The sequence below is a fragment of the Eumetopias jubatus genome, unplaced genomic scaffold (assembly GCF_037043125.1).
Source record: "Eumetopias jubatus isolate StellerSeaLion01/CBP00866 unplaced genomic scaffold, mEumJub1_p1.0 scaffold_13, whole genome shotgun sequence".
Classification (NCBI taxonomy): Eukaryota; Metazoa; Chordata; class Mammalia; order Carnivora; family Otariidae; genus Eumetopias; species Eumetopias jubatus.
The window spans coordinates 8,628,806-8,641,686 of NW_028274819.1; the positions used below are offsets into that span (position 1 = coordinate 8,628,806).

The 12,881-nt window shown below is 49.8% G+C and overlaps 1 protein-coding gene and 1 pseudogene across 4 annotated transcripts in view; one reads left to right on the forward strand and one right to left on the reverse strand.

The window, feature by feature from the left end:
- The window catches only part of PLAAT3 (phospholipase A and acyltransferase 3), a 31,016-nt gene extending 19,373 nt beyond the window's left edge, over window positions 1-11,643 (forward strand). For all 4 annotated transcript variants that reach the window (XM_028118033.2, XM_028118035.2, XM_028118034.2 and 1 more), the window contains 2 exons: window positions 5,857-6,125; window positions 11,385-11,643. In XM_028118033.2, coding sequence (XP_027973834.1) covers window positions 5,857-6,125; window positions 11,385-11,486 — 371 coding nt within the window. In that variant the 3' untranslated portion in view covers window positions 11,487-11,643. The remainder of the gene's footprint in view (window positions 1-5,856; window positions 6,126-11,384) is intronic.
- LOC114220294 (peroxiredoxin-1 pseudogene) lies at window positions 1,706-2,634 on the reverse strand (annotated as a pseudogene).
- Window positions 11,644-12,881: the final 1,238 nt, after the last annotated feature.

Consider the following 12,881-nt stretch of genomic DNA (forward strand, 5'->3'; position numbering starts at 1 on the left):
CCTAGAGACAACTACTCTTCTAGCTTCTCTTGCTGTAAATTAGTTTTGCCTGTTCTAGACCTTCGTGTGGGAGGAGCCACACAGTCTGGGCTTTTTTTGTGTCTGGCTTCTTCCCTTGCCCGTGAGAGCCATCGGTTTGTGAGCGGTAGGAGGAGTTCTTTTTCATTCTGTGTGTTTTCTGTTACATGAAAATGCCTCAGCTTGTTATCCATGCTTCTACTGATGGACGTTGGATTGGTTCCCGTGTTTGGCTGCTGAGAATACAGTAGGTGTGGACATTCTTGGACACGTCCTTTGCCCACCCCTTCACCTCTAACTAATGGCCTCACCCTGTACTTATGGAGGAATCAGAAGGAACCAGAGTATATGGCACCTTCCCCAGCCCTGACGAACCAAACCACCAACATCTGCACCCACCTAGTCTGCCTTTTCTTCAGTTAAGATTCAAAACATGCCCTGTCCTTGTTTAAAAAGCCAGCCTCTGTGTGTGGGTCCTAGACCCCCACTCTTAATTTCGTGAGCACTTTGCTCCTCAAATTCCTCACCTCCTGTATTATCATGGTCCCCCTCTCTGCTAGATTATTCTGACTGGCATAGAAAACACTGTAATACCTCCTGTTGATAGAATGAACGAACACTCCCTTCACCTCACATCTTCTCTAGCTAATTCCCTGTAGAGCGAATCTTCGATCGTCCACCATGGCCCTCAGCGCTTCCTCTTGCCATTCTGTCTTCGGTTCCCTCCACCAGGCTCTTTTTTTCAGCCCCCTCCCAAAGGAGTGCTTATCAAGGCTACTGAAAGTACTTCCACATTTCTTTTCTTTTTTTCAAAGATTTTATTTATTTATTTGACAGAGAGAGACACAGCAAGAGAGGGAACACAAGCAGGGGGAGTGGGAGAGGGAGAAGTAGGCTTCCCACAGAGCAGGGAGCCTGATGCGGGGCTCGATCCTAGGACCCTGGGATCATGACCTGAGTCGAGGGCAGACACTTAATGACTGAACCACCTAGGCTCCCCTAGACCTTCCACATCTTGACAAAGCCAGTGGTTAATTTTCTGGTCAAGGCTTACTTGGCTTCTCTGTAGCATTTGACACGAGTGACCTCTCTCTGATCTTCATCTGGCACCTGTCTTTCTTCCTCTCTCACTGGGCCTTTCCTTCTTGGTCTCCTGTGTGGGCTCCTCTTCCTCCTCACCCATACCCCTCATCCTTACTCTCGCCAGGTGACTTCATTGGGCCTCTGGCTTCCAATATTTTCCATTGGTGGATGTTTCCCAAGCCCCCCTCAGCATAGACCTCCCCACTCAGCTTCAGACTTGATTAACCTCTTGACTACTTGGCATCTCCATGTGGGTGTCCAGTTGGCACATTGAACCTGACATGCTCTGAAAGAAAGGCTCCAGTGGATGACACTATCCAGCTGCTGGAGGCAAAAATCTAGGTATCATTCTCAATCCTTTTCACCCCATATCTAATGCAACGGGAAATCTGGTTGCCTCTCTCTCCAGGAGAGACTCCAGGTCTGATCACTTCTCACTGTCTGCACTTCCATGCCCATCTGAAGCTCCTGCAGCTTGCGGCTGGTCTCTCTGCCTCTTGCCCACTTGTGGTCAGTCCCTCCTTTCCTGGGCAGCCAGCATGATCATTCTAAAGTATGAATCGGATTATGTTACTTCTCTCCCTAAAATTCTTTCTTTTCCCCCCTCAGTTCAAGTTTAATAGAGACCACAAAAGATCAAAAGTGATGTCCCACTACTGGCCACATCAGCTGACCTGCCCCATAGCACGGTTCAGGCAATTCTTTCCAGAGGAAGAAAGGTTGGCCTCCCCAGCCCCTGCAAGAGAGGCCTGTCCTGTCCCATACCACATCTGCACTGAATCTAAAGTCTTGTGTTTTCAGCATGACAGTAGTATAAAATAAATTGTTTTCATGGCCGCCCACTGCAGCCTGGCCCTAAAATGGCCCAGCACTCACTTCTGCTTAGAGAAGTATTCTTTGCTCTTCTGCACGGCAGGCTTGATGGTATCATTGCCAGCCTTCCAGCCAGCGGGGGGCACTTCCCCATGCTTGTCAGTAAACTAGAAGGCCTGAAGTAGTCTCAGAGTCTCACCCACAGAGTGGCCGACCGGGGGTGGGGGTCATCCTTTGTCATCTGCCAAAGGAAACCTGTATCATCAATAATAAAGAAACCCCTGAACGGGATGCCTTCATCAGCCTTTAAGACTCCATAGTCCTGAGCGATGTACACATGGGGTCTGATACCAGGGGAATGTTCATGGGTCCCAGTCCTCCTTGTTTCTTGGGTGTGTTGATCCATGCCAGGTGACAGAAATGAGAATCCACAGAAGCACCAGCCACTTGGCAGTTGAGTTCCTTAAATTCTTCTGTCTGTCACTGAAAGCAATGATCTCCATGGGGCACACAAAGGAGAAGTTAAGAGGGTAGAAGAAGAACACAATGTATTTTCCTTTGTAGTCAGGGAGGCTGATGCCTTTGAACTGGCCATCTGGCATAACGGCCGTGGCTTTGAAGTTGGGGTCAAGGTACCCAGTTTTGGCATTTCTTGAAGACATCTTGCTGTTGGCACCTAAGCACTCTTGAGTGCCAGACCTCGCCCAGGCACCTCCCCATCACAGCACCCCAAGTTGAGTAGGGCAGGTCCCTGGGGGGATGAGGAAAAGGCAGTGACCAGGATGTGGGGGTGCTTCCCACCAGCTTTGAGACAGAACTCACCAAAGACCAGTCAGGAAGAAGACGTCCCTTAAAATTCTTTTTTTTTTTAAGGATTTTATTTATTTATTTGACAGAGAGAGAGAGACACAGCAAGAGAGGGAACACAAGCAGGGGGAATGGGAGAGGGAGAATCGGGCTTCCCTCTGAGCAGGGAGCCCGATGTGGGGCTCGATCCCAGGACCCTGGGATCACAACCTGAGCCGAAGGCAGACGCCTAACGACTGAGCCACCCAGGTGCCCTGTCCCTTAAATTCTTGACTGGGTTTTCTATCACACATAGAATGAGGTTCCAAGTCTGTACTGTGGCCCGTGGGGCCTGGTGTGGTCTGGCCTCTGCCTGCCTCTCTGACCCGGATCTTTCTCTCCCGTCCTCCTGGGTCTCTTGACGTCAGCCACATTGGCTTTCCTACAGCTCTGAAGCATGCCATGCTCTTCCTTTCTGAGGCCCTTGCTCTTGCCCTTCCTTCTGCATGTGATGCTCTTCCCTGGATCTCAGCACGGCTACCTCCTTCCCATCATTCCAGACTCCTCTCAACTCCCATTCCCTGGGGTGGCCCTTCCCATGCCGGGCCTCCCCGAGTCACCCCTTCTGTAATATTTCACTCAATCTAATCCGTAGCACTTTCACTACCCGGAAGTACCTGATTTTGTCTATTTGTTCATTGTTGGGGGGGGTCCTCTCACTGGAATGTGAGCTACCTGAGGGCAGGTGCCCTGTCTAGTTCATGCTGCTGCCTCCAGCACCTTGGACAAGGCCCCACACAGCCGGGCCGCAGCGTTGACTGACTGCACTGAGGATGTGCCTGGTGGATAGGAGGCAGGGGAGAGCATGACAGGAATCCTGGGGACAGCTGTGCCACAGTCTTTGGGCAGGGAATGCTCCTTAAAGGGGAAAGATGCTTCCACACGCATCTTCTCACTAGAGCTTCGTGGGAGCCTTGCCAGATAGGTCAGGACTGACCTCATGCTACTCAGAAAATGGTAGAGATTAGAGTTGGAAAGAAGCTTGGGGAACAACTCTGATGATGAGAGCTGACACTTGCTGGGCACTCGCCCTGTGCCAGGTACCAGAGAAGCCACCTTACGTGGCCAGCTTCGGTAATCCTTGCAGCCCCTCCCCCTGTCATGGTGCTGTAGGGACAGGTAGGGCTGTTATTGTCCCTGCTTTACAAGGAATTGGGGATTCACAGAAGTGAATCCTTGCCCAAAGTCACAGGGCAGGTAAGCAGTGGAGGTGGGACTCGAACTCTGGCTGTCTCTTGACTCTGTGCCTTTTCCCATGATGCTACACTGCCTAGTCTGACATTTCCCAAAACTCACTTATGAAATGTGTACCCTGTCCACATGCCCTTTCTCTGATTGTTGAACTAATATTTTCTTTAATGAACTAACTTTAAAAATGGAAAAAAATTTTTAAAAGGAGCTTTAAATGACTATTGATACATGTTTGTGTATCAATTTTGGTGTGTATTTGGGGACTTGCACAGTGTTGGCCCAGCAAGGTTAAGTGGTGTGTCAGGACCACTCAGTGATGCAGCCAGAATCCAAACCCAGAGTTTCTGATTGTCAGCCCTATTGTACCACCCACCAGAGTGGCACCCACAGCGCAAAACTTAAGGAAGCCTCACTTTTACGGGTTGACTCTGTACATGCCTGGCCCTGCGAGTTGGAGCCTCCTTAAGTTTTGTGCTGTAGGCACCCTGCTTACCTCAACCCCGTCTCAGCCCTGCCACCCTCCCTGCCTGGGGACTGAAACTCACCTGGTCCCATTCCCATGCTGACCCTCTCCACAAACTAAGAGCTCCGTATGGTACCCTCTCTTTTCTTTAGTCCAATGGCTCCCTCAAACATCTCCTGCCCCATTGGTAGCAAGTCTGAACTCCCCTGGTCTTCTAAAGATCTCAGGAATCTATCTACTCAGGGCAAAGGGAGTTAGTCCTCTTTGGAAAGACCTGGAATCTGATCAGCCCCTCCTGCCATTGCTTGTTGCTGTCACATGGTGTCATGTGGAAGACTGTCCCTGGCCCGCCTAACAGGATGCCTCCCCTGCGGGGAAGGGCCTTGGAGATCCCATCCCAGCAGGGCCACCGAGGCTCTCTGAGGGATAGTGGGTCTCTCTGGGGTCCACCTCATTGGTGCGCACCCACTTTTTCGGCCATCATCCCCAACCGTGTAGGTTGGCTGCCTTGGGGAGCTGCCCAGGCTTGTGCTGACATCAGCCTCCCCTGCCCACCATCCTGGTCCTTGTATTGACTCCCTTTCTTTGAGTTTTCTATTTATCATCGTGACTTATTCATGCTGTAACTGGGAGCCTGTTCCTCGCCCTACCCTTCACCCATTTTGCCCATCTCCCCTCTCCTTCCCCTCTGGCGACCACCCGTTCATTCTCTGTCTTACAGGCCTGTTTCTGCTCTTTGTTTATTTCTTTAGTCATCTGTTCTGTTTTTGAGATTCCACATACCAGTGAAATCATATGGTATTTGTCTTTCTCTGTCTTATTTCGCTCAGCATCACACCCTGTAGGTCCGTCCATGTTGTTGCAAAAGGCAAGATCTTCTTTTATGGCCGAGTAATATCCCATAGGCAGTTTAATTTCTGGAGCTTTGTTGCTCCTTCCAGCCCCTCATCTCAGCCAGGGCTGTGCTGGTGTACCTACTGGGTCTCCCTGGCAGTGCATCTCGAGAAGTTGCTCTGGGGTTTTGGTCCCTTTGCTCCAAGCGTAGAAACTACCCATCCATCCACCCTTTCTGCAGTAATCTGCTTTGTATTTGTCAAGGGAGTGTAGCCTTGATGGAATCACAGAAGGTTCATAATCTGCTCCGCCAGGGAGAAGGGTGAGCTCAGGGCCCATATTTGCATAACCAAGAGGGCCACTGGGGAGCCACAGGTGTAGAAGGCCAGCTTCTCTAGAATCCTCACCAGTCCTCCTTTCAGATAAGGAAGCCAGGGCCCAGAGACCACAAGCACCTTCTCCAAAGCCACACAGCATGTGTCTGACCCTGCTCCCTTTTCCCTTCCCTTCTGCTCATGCTCTTGTGGGTGGTTGCCCAGGGCCTGTGGATGGACCCTGATGGGCCTGCCCAGGACCAATCCCTCTGTTTCCTCTTTGTGACTCCTTAGGCGAAGTTGCGGGAGCTGGTGTGGCCAGCATCATGTCCACCCTGACTGAGAAGGCCATAGTGAAGAAGGAACTGCTGTATGATGTGGTGGGGAGAGACAAGTACCAGGTCAATAACAAACATGATGACAAGTACTCACCGCTGCCTCCCAGCAAAATCGTCCAACGGGCGGAGGGGCTGGTGGGGCAGGAGTTGCCCTATTCGTTGCCCTCTGAGAACTGTGAGCACTTTGTGAATGAGCTGCGCTATGGAGTCGCCCGCAGTGACCAGGTGCGTCCTCAGCCTGTGTCCCTGTCCACTGGCGGTGGCTGGGCATCAGGCCCCTAGAAGACAAACGGATGTCACACTCGGGGTGGGGACAAGGGTGTGGAGACGGGCAAGTCGGCGCCGTCGTGGACCAGCACGGTTGTGCACCGTGGCCCGCGATGTGAGTCACTGCCAGGGAAGAATCCTGTGTTTTGAATAACCATTGGTCTTTTACCGACTTAAACATTGCTCAAGGTGAAGAAACCACACGAGAAGTTTCCTTTTCCTGGAAACAGTTCTGAGGCTTTAACGCTGTGTAGCATAGACAGCTCATTTTCTGTGGTCTCATAGAATTTCTGTTTGTCCACGTTAAAAAAGAAAAAAAAAAGGCAGCTTTCTTAGCATTTCTAATGAGGGACAGTTTTTCTCTTTCATGATCTTCTGCTTTAAGACCTGTGCCGCATACCAGGGGCCCTTTCTGTGATCAGACCTCCTGTAATTCAGCGCCAAGGCTGGGCTCACCCAGCAGCCCTGCCACCAGGAAATCAGCCACGGTGATGTCTGAACGTAGTGCTGACTCTGGGGCGGGTTGCGCTCCCCTCCCCCGCCCCCCGTACAATGTGCACTCTCAGGACTAACCAGGGCCCCCTGTCTTGTATTCGATTATGCTCTTTGCCTCTGTACCGAGTGAGGCAATTGTTTATTTCCTTGACAAAGTACGTTTTGTATGAAGCTGCTGCCTCATGTGTTCTCACTCTATGAGGTTCTGTAAAGAACTGGGGCCACATTGTTCCTCCTCCATTATCTGCAGACTGTTCCTCCCACCCTGACTGATCGTTTAGCAGGGAAAACGCTGGGGACAAGAGCTTTCGTGCCGGTTCCCCCCAGAACCACTGCTGCCACAAAGCCACGCCTGATGACCTCTAACAGGAAGGTTAAAGACTCACTCTCGCAGTCAAACCTCAGGTCTGTAGCTTCATCCAAACCTTGTCATCATGGCTTCTGGCTGCTAGGAATCTCAGTTCTGGGTACTGTGTGCTGTAAGTGACACCGGCATGTTTCCTGACACTGCACACAGCCATGTAGGGCACAGTTATGGGCAGCGCCAAGATGTTTACATTTTTAACCATTGAAGACCTCCAAATTCTTCTCTATAATGGTCATTAGGGGTTTTGGCAGCCACAAGCTCTGTGCTTAGGGGAGCAAAGGCAATGCCGACCGTGTCAGGTAAGGGTGTTAGTTTTGGGTACAAAGTTCATATTTTCATCCTTTTTATTCCTGGGATTTGGGGTCCATGGTCTTCACTGGATTTCTTGGCATAAAATGATGATTAAAAATCTTTTTCTTTGCTTGTTCTTGCTTAATGCCTGGCTTGGTTCGTAGGGGAGATTTCTTGATCCCTCTTCATTACACTCTTTCATGCCCTCATGTGGGGAAAAGTACAGTTTTGCTGATTTGGGGCATCGTGCCTTCATTGGGGACAGTGGCTATGAGAGCCAACTCTCCCTTTGCATTGTCACAGGGGCTGGGGAAGAGGCAGAGGGAGAGGGAGAAGCAGACTCCTCTATGAGCAGGGAGCTTGATGCGAGGCTCCATCCCAGGACCCTGAGATCATGACCTGAGCTGAAGGCAGATGCTTAACCATCTGAGCCACCCAGGCGCCCCTCCCTCTTCCATCTTTTAAGGAAATTTGTGATGACACTGGGGCCACCTAGATAATCCAGGATTATTTCCCCCTTTTTAAGGTAACTTGATTAGCAATCTAATTCCATCTACAACCTTAGTTCTCCCTTAACCATGTAGCACAATATACTTAGAGGTTCTTGGAATTAGGACATGGACATCTTCAGGGGGCCCATATGTCTACTTACCAGTTACTGTCTACAGTTGGTACTAAGTTGTTGCCCCAGAGTCTCCCCTCCCCATCACGCTCGAAATATACCCTTCCATCCTCCCTTGCCCTGGAGTACCCCTCTTCTGTAGCTCACATCTTCTTTTTGGGTTCACTCCCTTGTTCTGGTGGAAACCTCCTTCAGCAGCTTCTTGAAAAATGATGTATGTGGGCACCTGGGTGGCTCAAATGGTTGAGCATCTGACTTCAGCTCAGGTCATGGGGTTCTGGAATTGAGCCCTGTGTTGGGCTCCCTGCTCCATGGGGAGCCTGCTTCTCCCTCTCCCATTCCCCCTGCTTGTGCTCTTTCTCTCTCTCTCTCTGTCAAATAAATAAATAAAGTTTAAAAAAAAAAAAGAAAAAAAGGATGTATAGAAGATACATTTTTAAAAACCTGTATTTCTGACTTATTTTTTATTTTACCCTTCCACTTGTTTTGATAGTTTGGGTAGAGAACTAGGGTTAGAAATTGCTTTACTTTAGACTTTTGGAGGCTATGTTCCATTGTCTTCTTGCTTCCAGCATTGCTTTGGAGAAATCTGAAGTCATCCCAATTCCTGGTCTTTCCTCTGCTTCTGTTTTTCTCCCCTGCTCTAGCAGTTGCAGTATCTTTTCTTTACCCAGTTTTCTAGAATTTCACAGGAATGTGCCTTGTTGCAGATCTACGTTTATCCATTAAGAGGGGCCTCAGAGCACCATTTCAATCTGAAAACATATGTCCTTTAGTCCTGTTAATTTTCATGAATTATTTCACTCTTGATTCTCCTTTGAGTTTCCTGTATTATCTCTTTCTGGAATTACTATTACTCAGATGTCAGACTGCCTGGATTATTCCCTATTTTTTAACCTTTGGCTTCTGTTTTCTGTGTTTTTATCTTTTTGCTATTTTTTTTTTTCTGAGAGATTTCCTCAACTTTACCTTTCAAACTTTTTATTGAGTCTGTCATTTCCATTGTATTTCCTAGGAATTGTTTGTATTCTCTCAATATTCTATTATTTTGTATAGTACCATGTTCTTTTTTTAACTTTAATTTTAATTTTTTTTAAGATTTTATTTATTTGACAGAGAGAGACACAGCAAGAGAGGGAAAACCAGCAGGGGGAGTGGGAGAGGGAGAAGCAGGCTCCCCGCTGAGCAGGGAGCCTGATGTGGGGCTCCATCCCAGGACCCTGAGATCATGACCTGAGCCCAAGGCAGACGCTCAATGACTGAGCCACCCAGGTGCCCCCATGTTATTTTTTAAAATATTTTATTTATTTTTTTGAGAGAGAGACAGAAAGCAGAAGCAGGGGGTGGGGGCGGCAGAAGGAGAGGGAGAAGCAGACTCTCTGCTGAGCAGGGAGCCCGATGTGGGGCTCGATCCCATGACCCTGAAGGCAGATGCTTAGCTGACTGAGCCACCCAGGCACCCTATAGCACCATGTTCTTATTTATTGGATGTAATATGTTCTTTTATTCTCTGCTGATAATTTTTTTAAAGATTTTATTTATTTATTTGAGAGAGAGAGAATGAGAGATAGAAAGCACAAGAGGGAAGAGGGTCAGAGAGAGAAGCAGACTCCCTGCTGAGCAGGAAGCCCGATGTGGGACTCGATCCTGGGACTCCAGGATCATGACCTGAGCTGAAGGCAGTTGCTTAACCAACTGAGCCACCCAGGCGCCCCTCTGCTGATAATTTTTAAAAAGATGTTTTCTAGATATGATTTCTGTTTCTTCTGATTGTTTTTTGTTTGTTTTGCTGTATTCTGTTTTATTTATTTATTTTTAAAGATTTTATTTATTTATTTGACAGAGAGAGACACAGCGAGAGAGGGAACACAAGCAGGGGGAGTAGAGGAGGGAGAGCAGGCTTCCCGCAGACCAGGGAGCCTGATGCGTGGCTTGATCCCAGGACCCTGGGATCATGACCTGAGCTGAAGGCAGACGCTTAATGACTGAGCCACCCAGGCACCCGTCTGTCTCTGTTTTGGAGGTCTTCCTCAGATGTCTGGCATCTTGGTCATATGCTCATGATCAAGGGTGGGGGGTTTGCTGCTGAATGGAAGCTTTGAGTGAACTGGGAAGGGACGAGTGGCTTGTTGACTTTGAGTTTCACTTCTGGGTGATATAGGTGGATAGTTTGGGAATCCTTAGTATTGGTATCTTTTCTTTCTTTCTTTTTTAAAGTTTTATTTATTTATTTAAGTAATCTCTATACCCAATGAGGGGCTTGAACTCATGACCCTGAGATCAAGAATCACACACTCCTCCGACTGAGCCAGCCAGGTGCCCCAAGTACCTTTTGTTTCCACTTGGGCTGGTCAGATTCCCCAGGAAAGTTTTTCTGACTCTTGTGTGGTAGGTAGTGTTCTGGGAGTAGAGACGGGTAGGAGGGCCAAGAGTCTCACAGTTAGCCTGTTTTTGGTCTCTCAGTCCCTTGTTGTTGGCATGATATCCGCATCCTCACACGTTTCTCAAATCCCAGGCCCCCAAGTCTTCTGTTTCACCCTCTGCAGAGAATAAACTTTCAGACTTCTGTTGTCGTTGTGGGGAGAGGGGTTTCCAGGGACCTAGCTGAAGCTCTTTCTCTGTCCTGTTTCCAGAGCTATTTGGTGTTGCCAATAGCTGACCTTTCCCGAGGATCCTGTTGTATAATTCGGATTGATCCTCAACTTTTCCCACTGCTGCCTTGGAATTTAGAGTTCTGTGGATCCTTGTGAAATTACGCCTAAAACAAATGCCTTACTTTACTCTTGGCTAAGTTTCAGGGGGGAGTGAAATTTGACACGGGTTCACTTTTTGCCCTGATCTACTTTTATTTTTGCAGCACTTCTTTTTTCTAGTATGAGCCATACAAGTCAGAAATACTAATAATTTAAAGTAGAGCATCACTACTACTCCAAGTTGGGTCATTTCTTTAAGGACTCGTAAAGAGCACCCCTGTGCCTGGCAGAACTGGGTGGGGGATGCAGCGAGGAGCAAGACAAGTGACACACGTGAGGTCCTTGCTCTCCTGGGGGCCACAGGTGTGACATGGTCAGCATTCGAGAGCCGTTCCTGCGCCGCCTCACACTGGCTGCAAGGGCTCCCTGATGGCCGCCAGGATCTCAGCCCTCCTGCCTTCATCTTCTTGTCCTTTCCACAATCGCCCTCTGGGGATTTAGGTGCTTTAAATACCCACAGAGTGGATCGAGTTGCCCTGGAGCCCATGTACAGCCCTGGCTGGCTGGCTCCATCCAGCGGCTCCTTCCCCATCTAGTCCTTTTCTCCCCATTTCCCGGCCAATATTTGTTGACTCCTGAGTTTGTCAAGTGGGCCAAGGGGCACATGAGTCTCCTTGAGCTGAATGTTCTTGAACGTACAGCCCGTCCTCGGATTCCTGACGGACTGTGACCTCCCCTGTCTCCTGCAGGTCCGGGATGCCATTGTGGTGGCTGGCATCGCAGGAGCCGGCTTGGCAGCCATGGGCCTCATTGGAGTCATGTTCTCAAGAAACAAGCGGCAGAAGCAATGAGTTGAAGGGCCCGTCCCATCAGCAGTGACTTTGTCCATTTAGGGGATCTCGTTGCCCCAGAGGTTTTGAGGTTTGGTCTGTGGATTTCATTCTGTTTGACAATAAGGCTTATTTTTACAGAATAAAATAAAGCCCAACAAGGGAGCACTTTACTGGAGGAGACGCAGCAAGAACTGGCTGGTGTGAAGTGTGTGGAGGCGCAGCTGGGCTCTGGACCTGGCCACGCACGGTGGCGCCCTGGGCTTCGTCCCTTCTCTCTCCCTTTGGGTCTGTGGCTGTGTTCTTTGTCCTGCAGGAGCCAATCCGGCTCCAGCTATTTCAAGTCACGGGTGTTTCTGGTTGTGGGGAGACAGGGGAACGGCAAGGGAGACACGCGGGCCTGGCCGATGGGCAAGAGCAGGACCCATCAGACAACTCGGACCGTCGGCCTGGGACTAGAGCCGACACGGCTTCTCGGACTCCGCAGCTGCAGTCTGTGGCTGTTCGGTGGAGTCCACACCAAACCAAAGCAAACGTCTGCCATGAGGAAAGTCAGTAAAGGCTCTTGCCCATCTCGTGAAATCCTCTCTTATCTCCCTCTGCTCTCCACGCCTTTCCTTGGCCTCGTCGCTCCACCCCCAGCCCACCTGCTTCCTCTGCACGTGGGCTAGCTTGCGGACCCCCAAGTCTCGGACCCCACACCCCTCCTGTGGCCCCTCAGCTCCCTGCTCCCCATGGCCAGTCAGCACTGCCCGGGTTACCTCAGACCCTCCCGCGTGTGGCTGCCCCCATGACTGGGGTGTGTGTGGGGGGTTGGGGATGAGGCAAGCCCTTTCGTGGCTGGTCCCTTGAGTTCTGCTGCTATGGCTTGCTGGATGCGGCAGATGTGCAAAGCGGCCATTTCTCTGAGGAGGCTTTCATGGCTTCCTCAGAAATACTCTGCTGGGGCCAGGTGGCCTTCCCTCCACAGGGCAGGGCTTCTCCCTCGGCTTGCAAATGTTTCCTCTGTTGTCCCTGGTTGTCTGGAGACCTGTTGGAAGCCCAGACAGGACTTACACATGACTCCGTGCCACCTCCCTCCTGCTTGGCCCCAATCTGGCCCAGGGTAAACACATGCCCGTGCACGTCCCAAGGTTGATAGAAGAATAGTTTTCTCCCAGTGCAGTTTTCTTCCTTTTTGTCTCAGCTCTGTTGATATAACATCTCCTGCCAGTCCTCAAGCTCCCAAGAGCAGGGGACACAGGCCAAACTCAAAGGGTGGGTCTCGTGAAGGCCCCTGTTTCACATGGCAGGAGGGGATAGGAAAGGGCATGTGGAGTGGAAACCTCCAAGCTAATTATAGAGCAAAAAGGAATGAGGAAAAATAAACACAAGAAAACAAAACAAAGATACCCAGTTCAGCTGAAAAATAAAAAT